The following is a 24783-nucleotide window of genomic DNA, read 5'->3' on the forward strand; positions in this document are numbered from 1 at the left end:
GATGATATATCCTTTGTGTTTTTTCCTGACCTAACGTAAAACAATATTATATATTTTTTTAATTTTTATGAGTGCGACACTGTCAGGTACTGGGACCAAACTTGAGGGAAGCCCTAAAGGTTGGAAATAAATCATTGTATTGGTTTTGAAAAATGTAAAATATCATAAATGTCCCCTGCATGCGTTGATTTTCTTAGTTTTGACACCTCTGATTTAGTTAATCAATTCATTAACATGAATTGATTAACGTGGACCCGGACTTAAACAAGTTGAAACATTTATTCGGGTGTTACCATTTAGTGTTCAATTGTACGGAATATGTACTGTACTGTGCAATCTACTAATAAAAGTTTCAATCAATCAATCAAAGCATGAGCCAGATTCTAAATCATTATATATGATATAAATGCAGTAAGTTGTAGAGCACTTCCTCTTACAAGGCAACTCTTTACAATTAAAAATATGTGTGTACAGCTCTGGTAATGGGTACATTCGCACCCAGCTGCACAAATGTACTTCAAAATGTAACAATCAAAATAAGTATTACTTTTTTTGTTTGTTTACTAGGGCATGCATATATAACATGCATTAGTTTGACCATTTAAAATCAACGATAATAAAAAGGAGATGCTTGGAAATAGCATAAAAATGCCCCGAAAACTTGGAAACTTACTTTTTGGTGTAACCATCATGAGCGTTCTGTTCAGGTATATTTCTTTTATATTTTGATAAATCATCATAAATAGGTGTTGATCAATCTTTAAGCTGTGTGTATTTGATTTCAGTTTGATTTTGACATCTTATTTAGAATTGTAGTTGAAACTTTTACAACCTTGTGTTGCGCTCATGATGGCGTAACCAAACTAGATTATTTTGAATATTTATTCCCTTTTTTACATTTAGTATATTTAAATATACTGTGTTTTATGCTTTTTTCTTTTTGGAACATGTACTATACATATAATACAATAAAGTCCCATATAAAATTATGTTTCCAGCAATACTTTAATTTTGCCTTTGAAAGTAACACTCCAATGTCCATTAGTGGAGCTGTACACATGTGTAAAATGAATGCCGACAAAAGCAATAATAACCTGTTGCTTTTAATGATTAGTGTAATTCTTTGTAAAAACGTAATAGTCATTGTCACCCTCTAGTGGCCAGACTTGATCATCACAGCTGTCAGTCACTAAACTCAATAGAAGTGAAATTGTGGGCGGGATTAAACCCGCTGGCCAATAGGAAGGAGCTCACTGGTGCTAGCGTTACCATGGAGACGGCACACTAGCCTTGTTGTTGTCGTAGTGAGTAGTAGCTGCTATGCTGACAGCTGACTGATTAATGTATCATTATTTTATATTTATAATATTTGTAGGGACGTCGAAGGTTAAAATGTTGCAACCGAGTGTTGAACTTCTATGAGTGGCCGGCGGTTCTTACCTAAGTCCGCTTGGCGGCGTCAGTTAGCCTGCTAGCATCGCGTTAGCAACACCAGGCTAATGCTAGCAGGATGCGATGGCCGTCTATGAGCAACATTCGCGGGCTCGGCAGGTCGTGGTCGCCGGTTAGCTGCCAGCTGCTCCCGCCAATGGGATGGATGTGAGCTAACGACTGCACCCGGACGTTTTGTACCGGCTGCTGCTTCTCTAGACCGGAAGTTGTGTATCCGTTCAACGCACGCCGCTGGCCGCACCCGACAGGGCCCGCCAGGACCCAGTCAACCCGGCATGAGATGTTGTGGACGACCGGACGGCGGATAGACAAGCGGAGTCCCGTTTAAAAGGTAAAGTCATCAAAACCATCCTAACCCTAATTCTAATGGATGTGGATGCATATTTATAGTTAGCAAAGTTCAAAATTTGAATGACAATAAAAGGAAGTCTAATTGTCTAATAGTGGGACATGTATGTGTTTATTCTTGCCATATTATTTATTCATATGTTCCATATTATAAATATGGGTTTCTACGAGAGATGTCCTATCGGACGATAAATGCTTTAAAATGTAATATCGGAAATGATCGGTATCAATCAATCAATCAATCTTTATTTATATAGCCCTAAATCACAAGTGTCTCAAAGGGCTGCACAAGCCACAACGACATCCTCGGTACAAAGCCCACATACGGGCAAGGAAAAACTCACCCCAGTGGGACGTCGATGTGAATGACTATGAGAAACCTTGGAGAGGACCGCATATGTGGGTAACCCCCCCCCCCCTCTAGGGGAGACCGAAAGCAATGGATGTCGAGTGGGTCTGACATAATATTGTGAGAGTCCAGTCCATAGTGGATCCAACATAATAGTAAGAGTCCAGTCCATAGTGGGGCCAGCAGGACACCATCCCGAGCGGAGACGGGTCAGCAGCGTAGAGATGTTCCCAGCCGATGCACAGGCGAGCGGTCCACCCCGGGTCCCGACTCTGGACAGCCAGCACTTCATCCATGGCCACCGGACCTGTGCCCCCCACCCCCTCAAGGAAAAGGGGAGCAGAGGAGAAAAGAAAAGAAACGGCAGATCAACTGGTCCAACAGGGGGGCTATTTAAAGGCTAGAGTATACAAATGAGTTTTAAGATGGGACTTAAATGCTTCTACTGAGGTAGCATCTCTAATTGTTACCGGGAGGGCATTCCATAGTACTGGAGCCCGAATAGAAAACGCTCTATAGCCCGCAGACTTTTTTTGGGCTCTGGGAATCACTAATAAGCCGGAGTTCTTTGAACGCAGATTTCTTGCCGGGACATATGGTACAATACAATCGACAAGATAGGACGGAGCTAGACCGTGTAGTATTTTATACGTAAGTAGTAAAACCTTAAAGTCACTTCTTAAGTGCACAGGAAGCCAGTGCAGGTGAGCCAGTATAGGCGTAATATGATCAAACTTTCTTGTTCTTGTCAAAAGTCTAGCAGCCGCATTTTGTACCAACTGTAATTTTTTAATGCTAGACATAGGGAGACCCGAAAATAATACGTTACAGTAGTCGAGACGAGACGTAACGAACGCATGAATAATGATCTCAGCGTCGCTAGTGGATGAAATAGAACGAATTTTAGCGATATTACGGAGATGAAAGAAGGCCGTTTTAGTAACACTCTTAATGTGTGATTCAAACGAGAGAGTTGGGTCGAAGATAATACCCAGATTCTTTACTGATTCGCCTTGTGTAATTGTTTGGTTGTCAAATGTTAAGGTGGTATTATTAAATACATGTCGGTGTTTAGCAGGACCGATAATCAGCATTTCCGTTTTCTTGGCGTTGAGTTGCAAGAAGTTAGCGGACATCCAATGTTTAATTTCATTAAGACACGCCTCCAGCTGACTACAATCCGGCGTGTTGGTCAGCTTTAGGGGCATGTAGAGTTGGGTGTCATCAGCATAGCAATGAAAGCTAACACCGTATTTGCGTATGATGTCGCCTAGCGGCAGCATGTAAATACTAAAGAGTGCAGGGCCAAGAACCGAACCCTGAGGAACTCCGCACGTTACCTTAACATAGTCAGAGGTCACATTATTATGGGAGACGCATTGCATCCTGTCAGTAAGATAAGAGTTAAACCACGACAAGGCTAAGTCTGACATACCAATACGTGTTTTGATACGCTCTAATAAAATATTATGATCGACGGTATCGAAAGCAGCGCTAAGATCAAGAAGCAGCAACATAGATGACGCATCAGAATCCATCGTCAGCAGTAGATCATTAGTCATTTTTGCGAGGGCTGTCTCCGTAGAGTGATTTGCCCTGAAACCGGATTGAAAAGGTTCACAGAGATTGTTAGACACTAAGTGTTCATTTAGCTGCTGTGCGACAATTTTTTCGAGGATTTTCGAAATAAAGGGAAGGTGGGACACCGGTCGGTAGTTTACCATGAGGTCAGGATCAAGGTTAGGTCTTTTGAGCAGAGGATGAATAACCGCTTTCTTGAATGCTAGGGGAACAGTGCCAGAGGAAAGTGATAAGTTTATAATATTTAGCACTGATGGACCTAATAATACAAAAAGCTCCTTGATAAGTTTCCCAGGAAGTGGGTCAAGTAAACATGTTGTTTGTTTTATCCCACTTACACGCTGTAATAGTTCCTCTAATGTTATTTCATCAAAAAGAGAGAGACTATTTTGTATTGCAGTATCCGTCGTAGATACAGTTGTATCTGTGTTCATAGAACCCAGTTGTAGCTGGGATGCGTTGTCTTTAATCTCCTTTCTAATGAGTTCAATTTTCTTATTAAAGAAATTCATAAAGTCATCTGCCGAGTGGGTGGAGCTATTGGGAGGAGTCCCTTGTTGGGTTAGCGATGCTACTGTACTAAACAAAAATTTTGGGTCGTTTTTGTTGAGGCGGATGAGATTTGAGTAATATTTAGCTTTAGCTAAGGTAAGCATGCGTTTATACGATATTAAACTATCACTCCATGCTTGATGGAAAACCTCAAGCTTGGTCGCGCGCCATTTGCGTTCCAACTTTCTACATGATAATTTATGAGCTCTGGTTTCCTCTGTAAACCATGGGGTGCGCCTTTTAGGGGCCCTTTTTTGTTTTAGCGGTGCTATGCTATCAATGGTTTTGCGCAGGGCATTGTCAAAGTTGTTAGTGAGGTTATCAATAGAGCCGACATAATTTGGGAATGGTGCCATTACCGAAGGCAGTAGGTCAGCAAGAGTCATCGTTGTGGCGGCATTAATGTTGCGGCTGCTATAGCAGTTATTATTATTATTAGTTTGTTGACAATGAGTCAGAACTTCGAATTTTATAAGGTAATGATCGGACATTACTTTAGTATACGGGAGTACCATAACTTTGGAGGTGGTGACACCCCTGACCAGCACTAGATCTATCGTATTGCCGTTGCGATGCGTAGGTTCATTTATTATTTGTGTAAGACCACAGCTATCAATTATAGTCTGGAGCGCCACGCACTGAGGGTCCGATGGGGTATTCATATGGATATTAAAGTCCCCCATTATGATTATATTGTCTGCGTGCGTCACTAGATCAGCAACGAACTCTGAGAATTCATTAATAAAGTCCGAGTAGGGCCCTGGGGGGCGGTAGATAACAGCCATATCGAGAGGCAGCGGTGCGACAGACCTCATAGTAAGCACCTCAAACGATTTGTATTTATTATTTAGGTTAGGGGTAAGGTTAAAGTTTTCATTGTATATTAATGCGACCCCCCCACCCCTTTTAAGGGGACGGGCAATATGCGCATTCGTATAATTAGGAGGAGATGCCTCATTTAGCGCAAAAAATTCGTCTGGTTTGAGCCAGGTTTCGCTAAGACCAATGACGTTAAGATTGTTGTCTCTAATGACCTCATTAACTAATAACGTTTTGGGAGACAATGATCTTATGTTTAAAAAGCCCATATTATAAGTATTGGGCTGTTTTGACGAGTTTTTGTTTAAATTATCCGTAGTAGAAATATTAATAATGTTACGTTTATTATACGTAGTGCACTTTAAATAGTTTCGACCATATCTAGGAATTGATACGACGGGAATTTTCAGATTGTTTGCTTGATGCTGCGATCGACTGAACGCATCATGATTTGCCACCTCAGTAGAATGCATATCTACCCCGGACACATTCACAACAGAAAACACATTATGTGAGTTGTGTGTTATTCTAAGAAAATTGCTATGCGTACAGGAATTATCCAGCCTGGCGCTGGCTAGTTCTAGCTTAACTGACTCCTCACCCGGACTAGCAGGCTCTGTAATTGCCTGTGACCGGGCTTGCTCTAGGTATCGTTTTTTTAATTATCGGTATTGGTTTTATTTATTTATTTTTATTTTTTATTTTTTATTAAGTCAACATAAAAAACACAAGATACACTTACAATTAGTACAGTAACCCAAAAAACCTCCCTCCCCCATTTACACTCATTCACACAAAAGGGTTGTTTCTTTCTGTTATTAATATTCTGGTTCCTACATTATACATCAATATATATCAATACAGTCTACAGGGATACAGTCCGTAAGCGCACATGATTGGTCCACTAATAGTACTAACCTTTAACAGTTAATTATACTCATTTTCATTAATTACTAGTTTCTATGTAACTGTTTTTATATTGTTTTACTTTCTTTTTTATTCAAGAAAATGTTTTTAATTTATTTATCTTATTTTTTTTCTTTTTTTTTTTTGTAAAAGGACCTTATCTTCACCATACCTGTTTGTCCAAATTAGGCATAATAATGTGTTTATTCCATCCATCCATCCATCCATTTTCTACCGCTTATTCCCTTCGGGGTCGCGGGGGGCGCTGGAGCCTATCTCAGCTACAATTGGGCGGAAGGCGGGGTACACCCTGGACAAGTCGCCACCTCATTACAGGGCCAACACAGATAGACAGACAACATTCACACTCACATTCACACACTAGGGCCAATTTAGTGTTGCCAATCAACCTATCCCCAGGTGCATGTCTTTGGAGGTGGGAGGAAGCCGGAGTACCCGGAGGGAACCCACACAGTCACGGGGAGAACATGCAAACGCCACACAGAAAGATCCCGAGGCCGGGATTGAACTCACGATTACTCAGGACCTTCGTATTGTGAGGCAGACGCACTAACCCTTCTTCCACCTTGCTGCACGACTGTATATATCGGTATCGGTTGATATCGGTATCGGTAATTAAGTGTTTAGTCAATATCGGAATATTGGATATCGGCAAAAAGCCATTATCGGACATTCCTAGTTTCTACACCAAAATTCATCTATTATTCAACTTCAACTTATTCTTCTTCTTCTCCAGATTTTGGCGCGCTCTACCTTCCACATTTTTCATCCGGTTCAAACTGTTCCAACTTCAAACTGTTCAGCCTATTCGGGAATCGCGGGCTTTCCCTTGAAAAACTCAAAAAATTCCCAGATTTCCCAGAATTCCAGGCTTACCATGATATTTTTCCCGTTCAAAATGAATTGGCCATTTTTCAAACTTCCACCATTTCCACATTTTTCAATCTACTTGCAAATAAAAAATTATTTCTGGAAATAAAAATAGATTTGAAAGTAAAAAAAAACGATTTTCTTCTTCAAAAAAAAAAAATGCAAGTAGAGATGTCCGATAATGGCTTTTTTGCCGATATCCGATATTTCAATATTGTCCAACTCTTAATTGCCGATTCCAATATCAACCGATACCGATATATACAATCGTGGAATTAACACATTATTATGCCTAATTTTTTTGTGATGCCCCGCTGGCTGCATTACACAATGTAACAAGGTTTTCCAAAATAAATCAACTCAAGTTATGGAAAAAAATGCCAAAATGGCACTGCCATATTTATTATTGAAGTCACAAAGTGCATTATTTTTTTTAACATGCCTCAAAACATCAGCTTGTAATTTGGGACATGCTCTCCCTGAGAGAGCATGAGGAGGTTGAGGTGGGCGGGGGGTGTATATTGTAGCGCCCCGGAAGAGTTAGTGCTGCAAGGGGTCCTGGGTATTTGTTCTGTTGTGTTTATGTTGTGTTACGGTGCGGATGTTCTCCCGAAATGTGTTTGTCATTCTTGTTTGGTGTGGGTTCACAGTGTGGCGCATATTTGTAACAGTGTTAAAGTTGTTTATACGGCCACCCTCTGTGTGACCTGTATGGCTGTTGACCAAGTAGGCCTTGCATTCACTTGTGTGTGTGATAAGCCGTAGATATTATGTGATTAGGCCGGCACGCAAATGCAGTGCCTTTAAGGCACGCCCCCATTATTGTTGTCTGGGTGGATATCGGGAGAATTGTTTCCCCGGGAGATTTTCGGTAGGGGCACTGAAATTCGGGAGTCTCCCGGGAAAATTGGGTGGGTTGGCAAGTATGACTGGGAGACGCAACTGCTCTGTACTTCTCCCTACGTCCGTGTACTACTCCGTACAGTGGCGTTTTAAAAAGTCATACATTTTACTTTTTGAAACCGATACCGATAATTTCCGATAATACATTTTAAAGCATTTATCGGACAATAATATCGGCAGTCCGTCAAACATCTCTCTTTGCAAGTAAAAACAATTTTCTGCAAGGAAAACAAATGATTGGCTAGTAAAAAAAACATTTTTTTCAATTGAAAAAAAACAAACAATTGGCAATTTGTCCAGGGTGTAACCCGCCTTCCGCCAGAATGCAGCTGAGATAGGCTCCAGCGCCCCCTTGCGACCCCGAAAGGGACAAGCGGTAGAAAATGGATGGATGGATGGATTTTTCAAACTTCCACCATTTCCACATTTTTCAAAGTATTTGCAAATAAAAACAATTTTCTGGAAATAAAAAAAGATTTGAAAGTTAAAAAACCGATTTTCCTCAATTTAAAAAAATAATATTTGCAAGTAAAAACAATTTTCTGCAAGGAAAACAAATGATTGGCAAGTAAAAAAAACATTTTTTTCAATTGAAAAAAAAAAAACAATTTGCAAGAAATGTGATGAGGTGGCGACTTGTCCAGGGTGTATCCCGCCTTCCGCCCGAATGCAGCTAAAATAGGCTCCAGCACCCCTAGCTACCCCTAAAGCGACAAGCGGTAGGAAATGGATGGATGGAGGGAATTTGCAAGTCAATAAAAACCCCAATTTTCTGCAAGTTAAAAAATTATTCACAGGTCAAATGTTTTATTTTCGATTCAAAAAAATGATTTGCAAGTTTATAAACAAATTTCTTCAAGTTTAGTTAAAACTTTTGGCAGTAATATTCCACCCTGGTAAAATGGCGGACAGGAGAGAAGGGGAAACTCACAGGTTAATAACTCACAGGTTGAGCTTCTTTGTTTTCCATCCCCACCCTGCTTCTTCATCTTTGTTTTTTGGCGGACGACACCATGCGCAAATAACAGTAGCTCTCACGGCCTTATATTGACTCGGCTGCACGACCTGTGGTTGTAGAGTGCGGATTACGGAGTGCTATGAGTGCGAGTGTGTGGATCGCGCAGGGTGCAAAATTACTGCCAAAAGTTTTACTTTGTAGAAAATATTTTTTATACTTTTTGTGTTTGTGGAATATTGGCAGTAATCACAACATTAAAAACAACAAAAAACTTGTATTGAAAATAAAGTAACATAGTGATGTGTTTACATCACATTTTTACATTCTAACATGTCCGAAAAGGAGTAGGAATAAGCAGAGCTTATTTAATCCTACCCCTTTTCTGTCTCACTTCCTTTCTCAATCTTTGACCCAACAACAATAAAGGAAGAAGTACAAAAACATCAATACAATTCACATGGATAGGTAGGTAAATTACTGGGCGGTGTGGCTTAAATGGTAGAACCGCCGTCTAGCAACTTGAGGGTTCCTGGTTCGATTCCAGCTTCCGCCATCCTAGTCACGGCCGTTGTGTCCACGTCACTCACCTTGCTGCCATTGCCACTCACACTGGTGTATGATTGTGTATGAATGCTTGGCGGTGGTCAGAGGGTCCGTAGGCACAAATTGGCAGCCACACGTCCGTCACCCCAGGGCAGCTGTGGCTTCAGATGTAGCTTACCACCGTCAAGGTGTGAATGTGGACTGAATGAATGATGGGTTCTCAGTTGTCTTTGAAGCGCTTTGAGTGTCTCTAAAAGTGCAATATTTTCAGGTTCAAATACTGATGACATCTATTAAACAGACAAGAAGCAAGGAATCATGCAGAGACAGAGTTCAATTTAGCTCATGGGGAGAACACATGGAGCTGCACACTTAGTCACAGTTTCGCCCTACGCTCTAAGGTACAGCTCCCGCGTCCCTCTATTTATTTAGGAGTTCCCCAGTCAACATCACTGAGGCCGCCTCTAAAAGGAGTGGTCACATATATCATGCAAAGCAGCTCCAGTACGCACAATACGTGACGGAATGTGCTGTGATTTCGCCTTGTCTCGGCTTCGTCTGCGTGCTGTCGTTTTATCTTCGTTGCGGTCCTTGAAGTCATTGGCTGTTAGCAGGCTAAAACAAAGATAACATCCGCGGCTGAGGCCACCCCTCAGACAAGAAGATTTTGTCCTAGCACAGATAGAAAAAGTACAGCTTGAGCACAATAGCTAATAACTATAGCAACAGACTTTAAGCATACTAAAGTTGTGTGATAATATATACATGATTATTCTAACAGATATAAAACCTAATCCATTATTATTATTATTACTATATTTTTACCAGTATTCATCATTCAATCAATCAATCAATCAATCTTTATTTATATAGCCCTAAATCACAAGTGTCTCAAAGGGCTGCACAAGCCACAACGACATCCTCGGTACAAAGCCCACATACGGGCAAGGAAAAACTCACCCCAGTGGGACGTCGATGTGAATGACTATGAGAAACCTTATTAAAGTATTCATCTTCCGTGTAGTTTGTAAACACTTTGTGTTTGACTTCTTTGCCTAATCCATTCCATAATTTAGTTCTACGTTCTGATATGCTAAAGGTCTTAAGTGTTGTCGTGCATACACATTTGAAGTTAAATTGTTCCCTAAGCTTATATTTGTCCTCTTTTGTTGGGAAGAATTGTTGTACATTGTTGGGTAGCAGGTTCTGGTTATACTTTTAGCTGTTTGCAAATTCACCAACTCATTGAGGTTCAATGAAAAAGGGTTTGTATGTTCTCACAGTTTTCACGATTTAAAGCGTCTCATGTCATGACGTCTTGCAGAATGGAGGCATGCAGCAGCAACCCCAACCGCACCGCGCCAGTGGGCGATGACAGTCCCCAGCAAGACGACGTGCGGCTGTGCTCTCGAACCAACGGCTGGAGCTGGCCGCCACACCCCTTCCAGCTGCTGGCGTGGCTGCTCTACGCCTTCTTCGCCATTATGGGCCTCGGCGTCTTCGTGCCCTTACTACCTGCACACTGGACCCCTGCCGGCTACATCGTATCCTTCACGCCCCCTGACACCTGTTACTCACCTGTGTGTGTGTGTGTGTGTGTGTGTGTGTCCACCAGTGCAAAAAAAGCTTCCTTATCCAAGCATCAGTGCACCAGCATCATGTTCGCTTGCCACCTGTGTGTGCACGTTATGGCCGTGTCCATCGACCCGGCCGACCGCAACATTAGAACCAAGAGCCACAAAGGTCCGGTTCCCGCCTTCGACCGCTCCAAACACGCCCACGTCATTGAGAACTGCCACTGTTACCTGTGCCAGGTGGACGTGTGAGTGTGTTACTTCCGGTCTTTGGCGATAAAGAACAAAATGTTGATGTAGTTAATCCAGTGGTGTCCAAAGTGCGGCCCGCGGCTCTTATTTCATTGGCCTAAATTCTACAGACAAAATAAATACATCAAGATTTAGAACAGAGGTGACTAAAGTGCAGCCCAAATTGTTGTTGGGGAAAAATGTAATAAAAAAGAGCATAAATATGGATTTTGAAAACTATTTATTAATAATAATACACTTTTTCACCTATATAACACAAAGCTTACAAAAAGTTTTTTGTACAATTAACACCCGTTACTCACCTGTATTTGTGTATGATTATATATACTGTATAAACATGTATATGTATATATAAATATATATATATATATGTATATATATATATATATATATATATATATATATATTTACATGCACACACATGTATATTTATACATATATCATACTTGTCAACCCTCCCGAATTTTCCGGGAGACTCCCGAAATTCAGCGCCTCTCCCGAAAACCTCCTGGGACAAATATTCTCCCGAAAATCTCCCGATTTTCAGCCGGAGCTGGAGGCCACGCCCCCTCCAGCTCCATGCGGACCTGAGTGAGGACAGCCTTTTTTCACGACGGGAGGACAACAGGGTGACAAAAACTAAATCATCCAGTCTCGAGATAAATTGTATTATTATATGTATCCATCCATCCATCCATCCATTTTCTACCGCTTATTCCCTTTGGGGTTGCGGGGGGCGCTGGAGCCTATCTCAGCTACAATCGGGCGGAAGGCGGGGTACACCCTGGACAAGTCGCCACCTCATCGCAGGGCCAACACAGATAGACAGACAACATTCACACTCACATCCACACACTAGGGCCAATTTAGTGTTGCCAATCAACTTATCCCCAGGTGCATGTCTTTTGGAAGTGGGAGGAAGCCGGAGTACCCGGAGGGAACCCACGCAGTCACGGGGAGAACATGCAAACTCCACACAGAAAGATCCCGAGCCCGGGATTGAACCCAAGACTACTCAGGACCTTCGTATTGTGAGGCAGATGCACTAACCCCTCTGCCACCGTGAAGCCCCTATTATATTTATCTCACCTAAAAATAAATATATTTATTAATTAAAAAAAAAAAAAACTAAATACATTTTTACTATATTTTGCTAAAAACATCAAAATTAATTGTATTTTTATTTTTTATTTTTTCTGACTCCTTATTACATCCAGCCATAGAATTATACATTAAAATAAACATACTTGAAATAATTACTTTTAAATTATCATAATAATTCATTTAAAATGACCATATTTAATTATTAAAATAATTGCTTGTTTATCAACAACTTTAGCATTTTATTCATTACATTTTGAAGCTCTCATGAAGCCAAGTTATGTTATATTCCTTAATATTTATTTATGCAAGTTTGAAGTATCAATTATCCAAACACTGTTTTGTTTGCATATTTTCAGGATGTATATATATATATATATATATATATATATATATATATATATATATATATATATATATGAAATACTTGACTTGGTGAATTCTAGCTGTCAATATACTCCTCCCCTCTTAACCACGCCGCCAACCACGCCCCGCCCCCATCCCCCCACCTCCCGAAATCGGAGGTCTCAAGGTTGGCAAGTATGACATATATATATATATTTGGTCACATATATATATATATATTATGTGTAAGCGGAAGAAGATGGATTGATGGTGTGTGTGTGTGTATATATTTATTAGTGTGCGTGTGCGTGTTTGTTTGTGTGTGTTTGTGTGTGTGTGTGTGTGTGTGTATGCATGCAGTCGTGGTCAAAAGTTTACATACACTTGTAAAGACATAATGTCATGGCTGTCTTGAGCTTCCAATAATTTCTACAACTCTTATTTTTTTGTGTTAGAGTGATTGGAGCACATACTCGTTGCTCACAAAAAACATTCATGAAGTTTGGTTCTTTTATGAATTTATTATGGGTCTACTGAAAGTGTGACCAAACCTGCTGGGTCAAAAGTATACATACAGCAGTGTTAATATTTGGTTACATGTCCCTTGGCAAGTTTCACTGCAATAAGGTGCTTTTGGTAGCCATCCACAAGCTTCTGGCAAGGTGGAATTTTTGACCACTCCTCTTGACAAAATTGGTGCAGTTCAGCTAAATTTGTTGGTTTTCTGACATGGACTTGTTTCTTCAGCATTGTCTGCATGTTTAAGTCAGGGCTTTAGGAAGGTCATTCTAAAACTTTCATTCTAGCCTGATTTAGCCATTCCTTTACCACTTTTGACGTGTGTTTGGGGTCATTGTCTTGTTGTCTTGTTGCATATATGTATGTTTTTGTGTGTTTATATATATATATATATATATATATATATATATATATATATAGCCCTAGTTTCAAAAAAATTACAAATAGGTAATGCAGTTTCACAATCTTCTTCTTCTTCTTCTTTGTCTTCTTCTTCTTCATTTTCTTCTTCTCCTTTGTCTTCTTCTTGGTCTTCTTTTTCTCTTTAGTCTTCTTTTTCTCCTTGGTCTTCTTGGTCTTCTTGGTCTCCTTGGTTTTGGTTTTCTTTGTCTTCTTGGTTCTTCTTCTTCTTCTTTTTCTTTGTCTTTTTCTTCATCTTCTTTTTCTTCTTCATCTTCTTCTTCTTTTTTTTCTTCTTCTTTTTCTTTTTCTTCATCTTCTTTTTCTTCTTTACCTTTTTCTTTTTCTTCATCTTCTTTTTCTTCTTCATCTTCTTCTTCATCCTCATCCTCTTACTCCTCTTTTTTCTTCTTCTTCTTCTCCGCCTTTGCCATCGCCCCCTTCTTCCCCTTCCTCCTCCTATTCTTAGCCCTCCTTCTCTTCTTTTTCTTTTTCTCCTCTTCCTCTTATTCCTCCTCTTCTTCCTCCTCTGTCTCTTCCATCTCCTCTTACTTTCCTTTCTTCCCATTCTCTTTCTCTTTTTTCTCTTTCTCTTCTTAAAATTAGTCTTGTTTTTCCTCTTCTTCCCTTTTCCCTTTTTTTTACTCTTTCTCTTCCTTAAATTCTTCAAACTCTTCTCCAAATTCTTCCTCTCCCTCTCCTTCTACTACAGAAATATCAAAATGGACCCTGCATATTTTGACTTTTCATGATGTTTTTCAAAAGGTTTGGACACTACTGGATTTGAACATAAAAAAAAACAATGCAACTAGTCCAAATCCTCCCAAAAATGGGACCTGAAAACCAAAATGCCTGAATAGCTGTGCGTGTAACTATATTTGGTCTGATGATTTCTGCGCGTCTTGCCATGATGAACACGTGTACAAATGTCTTGCAGGAGGATTTCGTACGTTTTTGAGTTTGCCAAATGTTTTAGTTGGGGAATAATCTTATTAGTGATGAATAATAATAAATGATAAATGGGTTGTACTTGTATAGCGCTTTTCTACCTTCAAGGTACTCAAAGCGCTTTGACACTACTTCCACATTTACCCATTCACACACACACATTCACACACTGATGGAGGGAGCTGCCATGCAAGGCGCTAACCAGCACCCATCAGGAGCAAGGGTGAAGTGTCTTGCTCAGGACACAACGTAATAATAAGAAATTAAATACCACAAGGTGGTTGGATTACATATTCATTTTCTTTATTACCTATAGCACAAAGCTAATATGTGGATGTTTTGCAAGATATTTTAGCATACAGTGGGGCAAAAAAGTATTTAGTCAGCCACCAATTGTGCAAGTTCTCCCACTTAAAATGATGACAGAGGTCTGTAATTTTCATCATAGGTACACTTCAAACTGTGAGAGACAGAATGTGAAAAAAAAATCCAGGAATTCACATTGTAGGATTTTTAAAGAATTTATTTGTAAATTATGGTGGAAAATAAGTATTTGGTCAATAACAAACATTCAACTCAATACTTTGTAATATAACCTTTGTTGGCAATAACAGAGGTCAAACGATTACTATAGGTCTTTACCAGGTTTGCACACACAGTAGCTGGTACTTTGGCCCATTCCTCCATGCAGATCTTCTTGAGAACAGTGATGTTTTGGGGCTGTCGCCGGGCAACACAAACTTTCAACTCCCTCCACAGATTTTCTATGGGGTTGAGGTCTGGAGACTGGCTAGGCCACTCCATCACTTTCAAATGCTTCTTACGGAGCCACTCCTTCGTTGCCCGGGCGGTGTGTTTGGGATCATTGTCATGCTGGAAGACCCAGCCACGTTTCATCTTCAAAGCTCTCACTGATGGAAGGAGGTTTTGGCTCAAAATCTCACGATACATGGCCCCATTCATTCTTTCCTTAACACAGATCAGTCGGCCTGTCCCCTTAGCAGAAAAACAGCCCCAAAGCATGATATTTCCACCCCCATGCTTCACAGTAGGTATGGTGTTTTTGGGATGCAACTCAGTATTCTTCTTCCTCCAGACACGACGAGTTGAGTTTATACCAAAAAGTTCTATTTTGGCCCACTGTATATATATATATATATATATATATATATATATATATATATACAGCCATTAATACAGGTAATGGCTGTATACAGGTAATGGCTGTATATATATGAGGAGACAAGAGAGGTGGAGCGTTTAGTTCAATGGCATATACAGCCATTAAGGTCTAGAGACTGTATTGTATTGACTAAATACTTTTTTGCCCCACTGTATATAGACTGACCTAAATGGGGTTGGTTTTAGTATCTTTAATGTACAAAATATATCAAAGTGACTCCCACATGCTTTCAATTTGTTTAAAGACATTGAGACACCCATACACTTAATGTATGTATTACTGCATTCCATACTGTAGGAGGCCGCAGAGCAGTAAAGTAAAAAACGTCCATTGGCAAAAAGATTGTTGACTTTGCTTAATTGTACAACTGTGTGTGTCTGCTAGAAAGCAGGTCAGTGGGTCACTACTGCTAAGGCTGTAAATAATTCAACATGTGTTCAAAATGAAGCTGTTCTGCTCACTGCTGCCTCCCTCAGTTGTCTGCTGCTACTACGCGTGTCGTGCCTTGTGATGAAAGAAGCACATTGTTCCAGCCTGGCCCTGTGGTGTGTGTGTTTCAGAGGGCCAAAGTCAAAGCACTGCAGTGCGTGTAACAAGTGCGTGGCCAACTTCGACCATCACTGTCGATGGCTCAACAACTGTGTAGGAAGCAGGAACTACAAGTGAGTTTTGTCATGTATCCTCACATTGTACAGTTGTGTGTTTGTGTGTCTTCATGCGTGTGTGTGTGTGCGCAGGTTGTTTCTACACAGCGTGGTCTCGGCTCTGCTGGGCGTGTGTCTGGTTCTGGTGGCCTCCTCTTACATCTTCATTGAGTTTTTTTTGGACCCCACCAAACTGCGCACGGACAAGCACTTCTGGGGTAAGGCCACGACCCCTGACATCGCAACTCGGGTGGTCTCCATGGCGACTTGCCTGGGGAAGCTACTGGAATGTCATGCTGTCCCGATACCAATGTTTTGTTACCGGTACACTGCAAAAACTGAAATCCAAGTAAGATTACAGATCTCAAATAAGGGTGATATTTGCTTATTTTCTGTCTGATAAGATAATTCTTCTCACTAAGCAGATTTTATGTTAAGAGTGTTTTACTTGTTATAAGGGTTTTGGTCCTAAATGATCTCAGTAAGATATTACAGCTTGTTGCTGAGATTTGATGACCTATATTGATTAAAACATGCTTGAAACTAGAATATCAAGTGTTGCAAAGCTGTGTCATCAACACTCACAAGTATAAAACTACTTTTTTAAAGTAATAATTTCTTATTTCAAGCATGAAAAAAAAATCATGACTTTGACACAATTGTGTCTCATAATTAAAACAGATGACAGCCAAATGGACTTTGCTGTTTTATTTTCAATGAAACAATAGAAAATACGTACTCATATAGTAGTACAGTTGTTATTAGTGAGAATATACTTATTTTAAGGTATTTTGGGGTTCATTAAGGTTAGCTAATTTTACTTGTTTTGGACAGTCTTGACAAGCCAAATTTTGTTGTTCTATTGGCAGAAAATTTTGCTTAGTTCAAATAAAATACCCCTAATTTATTTATTTTTTCTTGTTTTTCAACACCGACTTTTTGCAGTGTACCAAAATGTATTCCGATATGTTTTGATACTTTTCAAAATAAAGGGGACCACAAAAAATTTCATTATTGGCTATATTTTGTCAGAAAGTCTTATGCTACATTAAACATACGTTTCTTATTACAATCAAAAAACAATGTTGGCGTTGAATAAGATAGTACTAGATAACTTGTATTTTAGTAATAAGTAAGCAAACAAAGGCTCCTATTTGGCTGCTGAAATATGCAGTAACATATTGTGTCATTTCCCATTTGATTATTTTGTCAAAATTATGAGGGACAAGCGGTAGAAATAATCTACTTGTTCATTTACTGTTAATATCTGTTTACTTTCTGTTTTAACATGTTCTATCTACACTTCTGTTAAAATGTAATAAGCACTTCTTCTTCTGTTGTTTGATACTTTACATAAGTTTTGCATAATGCTACAAGTAGTTACAGTATCATACATTGGTCATAATTAAAGTTCCAGGTGTCAGGTTCAAACACTGATGACATCTATTAAACAAGACAAGAAGCAAAGAATCAAACAGAGGCAGAATTAAATTTTGCTCAATTGAGGAGAAACCTGTCAACCTGTAACCTCTTACAGTGTCACCCACGCTCTGGTGAAAGATTGTACGCCACCTCTTTTATTTGGACTTTCCCTGTTTACATAACAACATCTGTTTCTAAAGGAATGGGGAGTATGTAAACAGTCATTGTTTTCGGTCACATTAACACAAAATAAAAAGATGCCTCGGGCTTGGGCTGGTCTTGGCTTCAGCCTGGGCAGGTCTTCGATGACAATAGATAACCCCCTCCCGTCTCCTCCCATCGTACACAATGGAATTTTCCAAGCCTTTGCTTGGTGCAACAAAGACAGCCTCTTGTCTGTTCATTGGGAACTCAGGGAACGGAAAGTTTTTTGATAATTTACATACAATTTTTCTGACACCAGGGACTGAGTCTATAAACGATAACAAAATGAAAAAAGATTTTGTGATAATAAAAAAAATATTGCTGTTATTGTAGTATTGACTATGTACGGCTCTTGTACTTGGTATCATTACTGTCGATATTTGTATGGATCCATGTTTGTTTTTTATATTCAAGCGCGCTAGCTTGCCGTTAGCGGTTAGCTATTGTATCCTCCTACGGTATTCCTTGTCCTGCAGGGATGATACTTGTAAGAACTGGAGTTTGTTGCCATGGAGATGAGGATTAGTGATTTAGAAGTAGCTAAAACACTGTGGAAGGACGTTAGCCGCTAGCTTGCTATGTTTTACAGCAGGGGTCCCCAACCTTTTTTCCACCAGGGACCGGTTTAATGTATGCATTATTTTCACGGTCCGGCTTTCTACGTGTGGCAGCAAAGAAATTAGCCTTTGGCTACAATCTGAAAGTTAAGTCGGAGAAAATGCGGTAGTTTATAAATTAACTAGATGAGGCAATTCCTGAAGGAATTGCATGTGAATGCTCCAATGCTGACAGAATGAAGTATGAATGTAAGAATAATTTGAATGTTGGAATGTTTTGAATGTTGAAGCATTGAAATTTCCAGGAAAACCGGAATTTGGTTTGGAACTTGGGAAAGACTTAGTTTGAATGTCCAGGATGAGTGGAATATGTTGAAGGTGGAATGGTTTGAATAGGTTGAAAACTGTTGGAATTGTGAAAAAAGGATGATTCATTTGGAATGGGGAAAATGAATGGGAAAAACTGAGAATTCTTGGAAATCCGGGATTTTTTTTTACAGTTTTTGAAAGGGAGCACACAATTATTGAACAGGCTGAATATTTTGAAGTTGGAACGGTTTGAGTGGGAGTTGTGGAACTTTGAAAAAATGTCCCATTCTTTTCAATGAGAACTTAATGGAAATTTGGAAAAAGAGGGAATTTTTGGGAAAATGATAAAAAAAAAAAATTAATGTTCTGAATGAGTTGAAATTGTTGGTGTTAGAATTTTTCAAATCGGTCGAGAAATGTTGAAATAGTAACATTTTTAATTGAGAAATGGTATTAAGGAATTCCTGGAATTTCAAGAAAACCGGGAATTTTTCCAGTTCGAAAAACAAATTCGTTTTTTGTCCTGATTAAGAGAAATGTTTTGACAGGGGAACGATTGAAAAGGGTTAAAAAAAAATGTGGAAGGAGTAGTGGCCAGAAAAAAGGGTCAAAAAAGGGTTTGAGAAACACTTCTGGGCATTCCTGGAATTTTTTTTTAACTTGAAAAAATTATAGTTTCAATGTCCAGGATGAGTGGAATATGTTGAAGGTGGAATGGTTTGAATCAGTTGAAAAATGTGGAAATGGTGGAAGTTTGAAAAATGGCCAAGTAATTTTGAATGGGAAAAATGTCCCGGAAAACCTGGTATTCTGGGAAATCTGGGAATTTGGGGAATTTGTCAAGGGAAAGCCCGCAATTGGAATGGTTTGAATCGGATTAAAAAAAGTGGAAGGCAGCGCGCGCCGAAATCTGGAGAAGAAAAAGAAGAAGTTGAATAAAAAATGTATGAATTTTGGTGTAGAAAACCATATTAATTGTGTGAATACTTTGGAGCATTCACACAATTAATGTTGCTGTGCGGCCCCGTAGCAAATGCGTCACGGACTGGTACCGGTCCCCGGACCGGTGGTTGGGACCACTGTTTTAAAGCACCGCTTTCAGATCGACGCTGAAGTGTTTCTAACTTCACCTTTATCGATAGTTTCAAAGCCAAAATACGTCTTCACGCTTGAAGTGCTCTTTGTGTGTGTTGACTCGCGACATGCGCCTCGGCTCGTATTACCAGCAACGTCACCATGCCCCGCTATCATGTACATGGGGAAAAAAAAAGTACCGGTCTTTTTCAAAGGCAGTATAGTACATTTTTTAGTACATTAGTACTGCAGCACTTTAATAGTACCACAGTACTTTTTTTAGTACAGGTATATCATACACTACTGAAATGTTTGCTCTTTACGTTCTCCACCCCGCTTCCTCCCGCAGTGCGAAACGAGACGGCCGTGTGGTTCGTCTTCTTGCCGGTGGCGCCCGTGCGAGTGGTGGCCACGGTGATTCCCGCCCTGGCGGCCGTCACCATCGCGCTGGCTCTGCTGTCGTCTGTGCTGCTCTGCCACCTGCTTTGCTTCCACATCTACCTCAGTAAGTTGTGTGTGTGTGTGTGTGTGTGTGTGTGTGTGTGTGTGTGTGTGTGTGTGTGTGTGTGTGTGTGTGTGTGTGTGTGTGTGTGTGTGTGTGTGTGTATGTATGTGTGTGTGTGTGTGTGTGTGTGTGTGTGTGTGTGTGTGTGTGTGTGTGTGTGAGTGTACATGCACAAGAAGCAGCATTGTACTGAGTTCATCACTTCAAAATGCGAGGAAAATTGTCTTGATGTGTGTTATACAAACGTATATATTTTGGTAAAAAAATGCTGCACATTTTGAAGACACAATAAAGTGTGTGTGTATATGTATATATATATAATATATATATATATATATGTATACACACATTATAGTGTTTTCAAAGGGTGCAGCATTTTTTTAACTAAAATAGTGACTTTTATTAAAGGGGAACATTATCACAATTTCAGAAGGGTTAAAACCATTAAAAATCAGTTCCCAGTGGCTTATTTTATTTTTCGAAGTTTTTTTCAAAATTTTACGCATCACGCAATATCCCTAAAAAAAGCTTCAAAGTACCTGATTTTAACCATCGTTATATACACCCGTCCATTTTCCTGTGACGTCACATAGTGAAGCCAACACAAACAAACATGGCGGAAAGAACAGCAAGCTATAGCGACATTAGCTCGGATTCAGACTCGGAATTCAGCGGCTTAAGCGATTCAACAGATTACGCATGTATTGAAACGGATGGTTGTAGTGTGGAGGCAGGTAGCAAAAACGAAATTGAAGAAGAAACTGAAGCTATTGAGCCATATCGGTTTGAACCGTATGCAAGCGAAACCGACGAAAACGACACGACAGCCAACGACACGGGAGAAAGCGAGGATGAATTCGGCGATCGCCTTCTAACCAACGATTGGTATGTGTTTGTTTGGCATTAAAGGAAACTATGAACTAGGTTTACAGCATATGAAATACATTTGGCAACAACATGCACTTTGAGAGTGCAGACAGCCCAATTTTCATCAATTAATATATTCTGTAGACATACCCTCATTCGCTCTCTTTTCCTGAAAGCTGATCTGTCCAGTTTTGGAGTTGATGTCAGCAGGCCAGGGAAGCTAGGGTCGATATTCTTCTCTTGATCATCTTCGGTGGCATAAGACATCCAGGGGGTTTAGCTCGCTCGTCTGCGGGAACAAACTGCCGCCATTGCTTGCCGTGCTACCGAGGCCCTTTGTCCCTGAATTGCTCACACACTCCGGCAGATTCAATGGGGGTCTGGCGGCAGATTTCTTTGACTTTATCGTAGGAAATGCATCTGCTTTGAGTGTGATATCCACACATTCTTGCCATCTCTGTCGAAGCATAGCTTTCGTCGGTAAAGTGTGCGGAACAAACGTCCAATTTCTTGCCACTTTCGCATCTTTGGGCCACTGGTGCAACTTGAATCCGTCCCTGTTCGTGTTGTTACACCCTCCGACAACACACCGACGAGGCATGATGTCTCCAAGGTACGGAAAACAGTCGAAAAAACGGAAAATAACAGAGCTGATTTGACTCGGTGTTTGAGAAAATGGCGGATTGCTTCTCGATGTGACGTCACAACATGACGTCATCGCTCCAAGAGCGAATACTAGAAAGGCGTTTAATTCGCCAAAATTCACCCATTTAGAGTTCGGAAATAGGTTAAAAAAATATATGGTCTTTTTTCTGCAACATCAAGGTATATATTGGTCTGGTGATAATGTTCCCTTTAAGGCTAGAACCAATTGTTCATATTTACATTTTTCTCAAGAGGAACGGGCTTTACTATACGCACTTTTCGATTTACGAACCATGTTCAAGAACCAATTAGGTCCAATAATCGACGTTCTACTGTACTATTTCCTGACCTGATTCCTCCATTGTGTGTGTGTGTGTGTGTGTGTGTGTGTGTGTGTGTGTGTGTGTGTGTGTGTGTGTGTGTGTGTGTGTGTGTGTGTGTGTGTGTGTGTGCAGTGTGGAACAGGCTGAGCACATATGAGTACATTGTACGTCAGCGCCACCGCCAGGACCACAGACACACGCCAACGCCAGCAGACGTCAAACAGACGCCCGCTCATTCAGTCAACTTAAAGGTCAAAAGGTCATGTGATATCGTTGCCTAGTGCTTCTTTTAAAACCCCGCTTCTTTTTCCCCCAAGTAGGATTCAGACCACTCGAGGACACTTGGCCTCACTGACGCTCGTGTGGGCGGGGAGGAAGTAACCGCCGTGTCTTTACGGGGGGACGAGTAAGACCTTCTGTTGAGTTTGGATGTCAATGGTCATATGGAAACCTCATCGAGTGCGTGTGTGTGTGTGTGTGTGTGTGTGTGTGTGTGTGTGTGTGTGTGTGTGTGTGTGTGTGTGTGTGTGTGTGTGTGTGTGTGTTCAAGGTTTGTGGTAATTAGTGGAGTGAGAGGTGTGTCCAGTCCTGTTTTGGAGCTAGAGACTCCGCCCAACCGCCCCCAAACTACAGCAGAGCACAAGCAAAGACACACACAGGTGGATATACGCACGCACACACACACACTGGTTATCATTTGAAATGGGGACCAAGTTTTTGATCATCACTTATGGGGACCACCCTTTCTACAGGTTGTGGAGGCATAAAAAAAATTGAAATGGCCCACTGTTGATGAAGTAATGTGCTGATCATTCTTACTGGGGACCCTGGGGAAAAAGAGTTAATATGGTTCATGGGGACCAAATTTAAATCATTTTGCATAATTCACACAAATTTGTACATGACTACTGAGGTCCATTAAAAAATATAGTAAAAAAAGTTCAAATTAAATATGACATGATCCTCAGAATACAGCACTACAGCTGATAGGACAGGTGGAAGTGATTAACTATACACGGAAGAAGTGTGAGCAGAGTAGCGAGTGCAGTACCAGCTACAGCCCGATGAGGGGGCTGCTGTGCAAATGTCTCACACTCAAACTAACCAGTAAACATGTTTTATGGGCCAAAGCTTAAAAATCACTTAGGCATCTTCAGAATGGATCTGACTATCATTTAAAAAGGTTTCCCTTTAGGGGACCTGTTTTTTTGTCCCCATACCGTCAGAGGTCCCCTGAAGGTGACTGTGTAAACAGAGCAATGTCCCCATTAAGTACGCATTGCCAGAACACACACACACTCACACACAGAGTGATCTTTGTTCAACGTGATTGTTTCCACAGAAGAAGAGAAGGAAGAAAGTCCATAAAGTTCCTGCAGACCTGACCAGAGACAATCCCTGTCCAGCTTTGGCTCCGCCCCCTGGTTCAGCTCCGCCCCCTGGTACACTGGAGATATCCTTGTGTCGTCACAGATATGTCTGGCCTCGCCCTGACCCGCCGCCATCTTTTCTTGTTCCAGCCGAGTCCAGCAGCCTGTCCGCCAAGTCCTTCGGCCAGCGACTTCCTTTCCCAGCATTCCCCCTGCGGGCCTCCCTGGCCCCCCTGGGCCCGCCTTCGGTGCCCGTGCTGGCGGCCGCGGCGCCCGCCGAGTACCACTCGGACTCGGCCGAGTCGTTGGAGGAGATCCCCGTGGCGTTGGCCAAGCTGGGCTCCTCGTCCTCGGCGGGAGTCGTCCGGGACAGGGGCGCGCTCCCGCCCCCCTCCCCTTTGCCCAGGACTAGCAGGAAGCTCGCCACATCTCGCTGCAATAAGGGCGCCGCCGCGGAGCTGAGCTTCAAGATGGCGTCTGCTCAGCCCCCCTCGGTGTTTGTGAGCCAGGCCAGCGGCGTGAGCAGGACGTGACGACATGGACGCTCTTTTTGCGCCGCCCACCTGCACAACCTTTTTGATACATTTAGCAAGGGCGTGGCCCGAAGATTGCCATGGTAACCAAGACCGCACGATTGACCTCACTTCCTATTTTTTCTTGTTGAAACACTCGCGTCACGTGCACGCCACTCACTTCCTGTCCATTATTTATCAAACCTCTCCTTCCTTCACGTATGCTAAAGAAGAGTTATGGTTGTCATGGGAACGAATATTACACACGTGGATTATTTATTTATCAAACGTTTCCTTCATGTATGCTAAAGAGTTATGGTTGTCATGGGAACGAATATTACACACTTCGATTATTTATTTATCAAACGTCTCCTCCCTTTGTGTATGCTAAAGAGTTATGGTTGTCATGGGAACGAATAGTGCACCGTTAGTCCTCACATCAAACTTACCAAATGAGAATAAAATGACGTTTTTTTTTAACCTTGCTGACTAAAAAGAATATTTTACATCTGAGCGCCAGCGTCCTCTGCAGTGGACATCTGGGTTTTGCATCCCCCCCCGCCCCCCCGAAAAAGTGAAACTCTGACAATAGACTGAAAAAAAATGTCTGCTTCTTCAAACTGGAAAATATTTGCGGACAAACTCGTCGTGACCATCAGCCGTGAGTCGCGGGTGTGTTTATGGTCGCCAGGCAGGATGTGACATCACTACGTGGTTGTTGTGAGTCG

The 24783-nt window shown here is 41.1% G+C and overlaps 1 protein-coding gene across 3 annotated transcripts; it reads left to right on the forward strand.

Moving 5' to 3' along the window:
* The first annotated feature begins 1277 nt into the window (after window positions 1-1277).
* zdhhc1 (zDHHC palmitoyltransferase 1) lies at window positions 1278-24540 on the forward strand. Of its 3 annotated transcripts, none has more exons than XM_061963782.2 (11): window positions 1278-1783; window positions 10627-10846; window positions 10949-11124; window positions 16184-16285; window positions 16361-16485; window positions 20183-20338; window positions 22306-22424; window positions 22494-22579; window positions 22724-22832; window positions 23516-23615; window positions 23694-24540. In XM_061963782.2, the coding sequence occupies exons 2-11, from the start codon at window positions 10628-10630 to the stop codon at window positions 24074-24076; spliced, it is 1575 nt and encodes a 524-aa protein (XP_061819766.2). In that variant the 5' UTR covers window positions 1278-1783; window position 10627; the 3' UTR covers window positions 24077-24540. The 3 variants fall into 3 exon arrangements, with proteins under 3 accessions (XP_061819766.2, XP_061819767.2, XP_061819768.2); XM_061963783.2 differs by having other exon boundaries at window positions 23519-23615; XM_061963784.2 differs by having other exon boundaries at window positions 10949-11116.
* Window positions 24541-24783: the final 243 nt, after the last annotated feature.

The sequence above is a fragment of the Nerophis lumbriciformis genome, linkage group LG06, assembly GCF_033978685.3.
Source record: "Nerophis lumbriciformis linkage group LG06, RoL_Nlum_v2.1, whole genome shotgun sequence".
NCBI classification, from domain to species: domain Eukaryota; kingdom Metazoa; phylum Chordata; class Actinopteri; order Syngnathiformes; family Syngnathidae; genus Nerophis; species Nerophis lumbriciformis.

Bases quoted from the DNA above. Each gene is read 5' to 3' on its own strand.
- zdhhc1 (XM_061963782.2), top strand. From the start codon at position 10,628: ATGGAGGCATGCAGCAGCAACCCCAACCGCACCGCGCCAGTGGGCGAT. The intron at 16,486-20,182 runs GTAAGGCCACGA...TTCCTCCCGCAG, and splicing joins CACGGACAAGCACTTCTGGG to TGCGAAACGAGACGGCCGTG. The intron at 20,339-22,305 runs GTAAGTTGTGTG...GTGTGTGTGCAG, and splicing joins TTGCTTCCACATCTACCTCA to TGTGGAACAGGCTGAGCACA.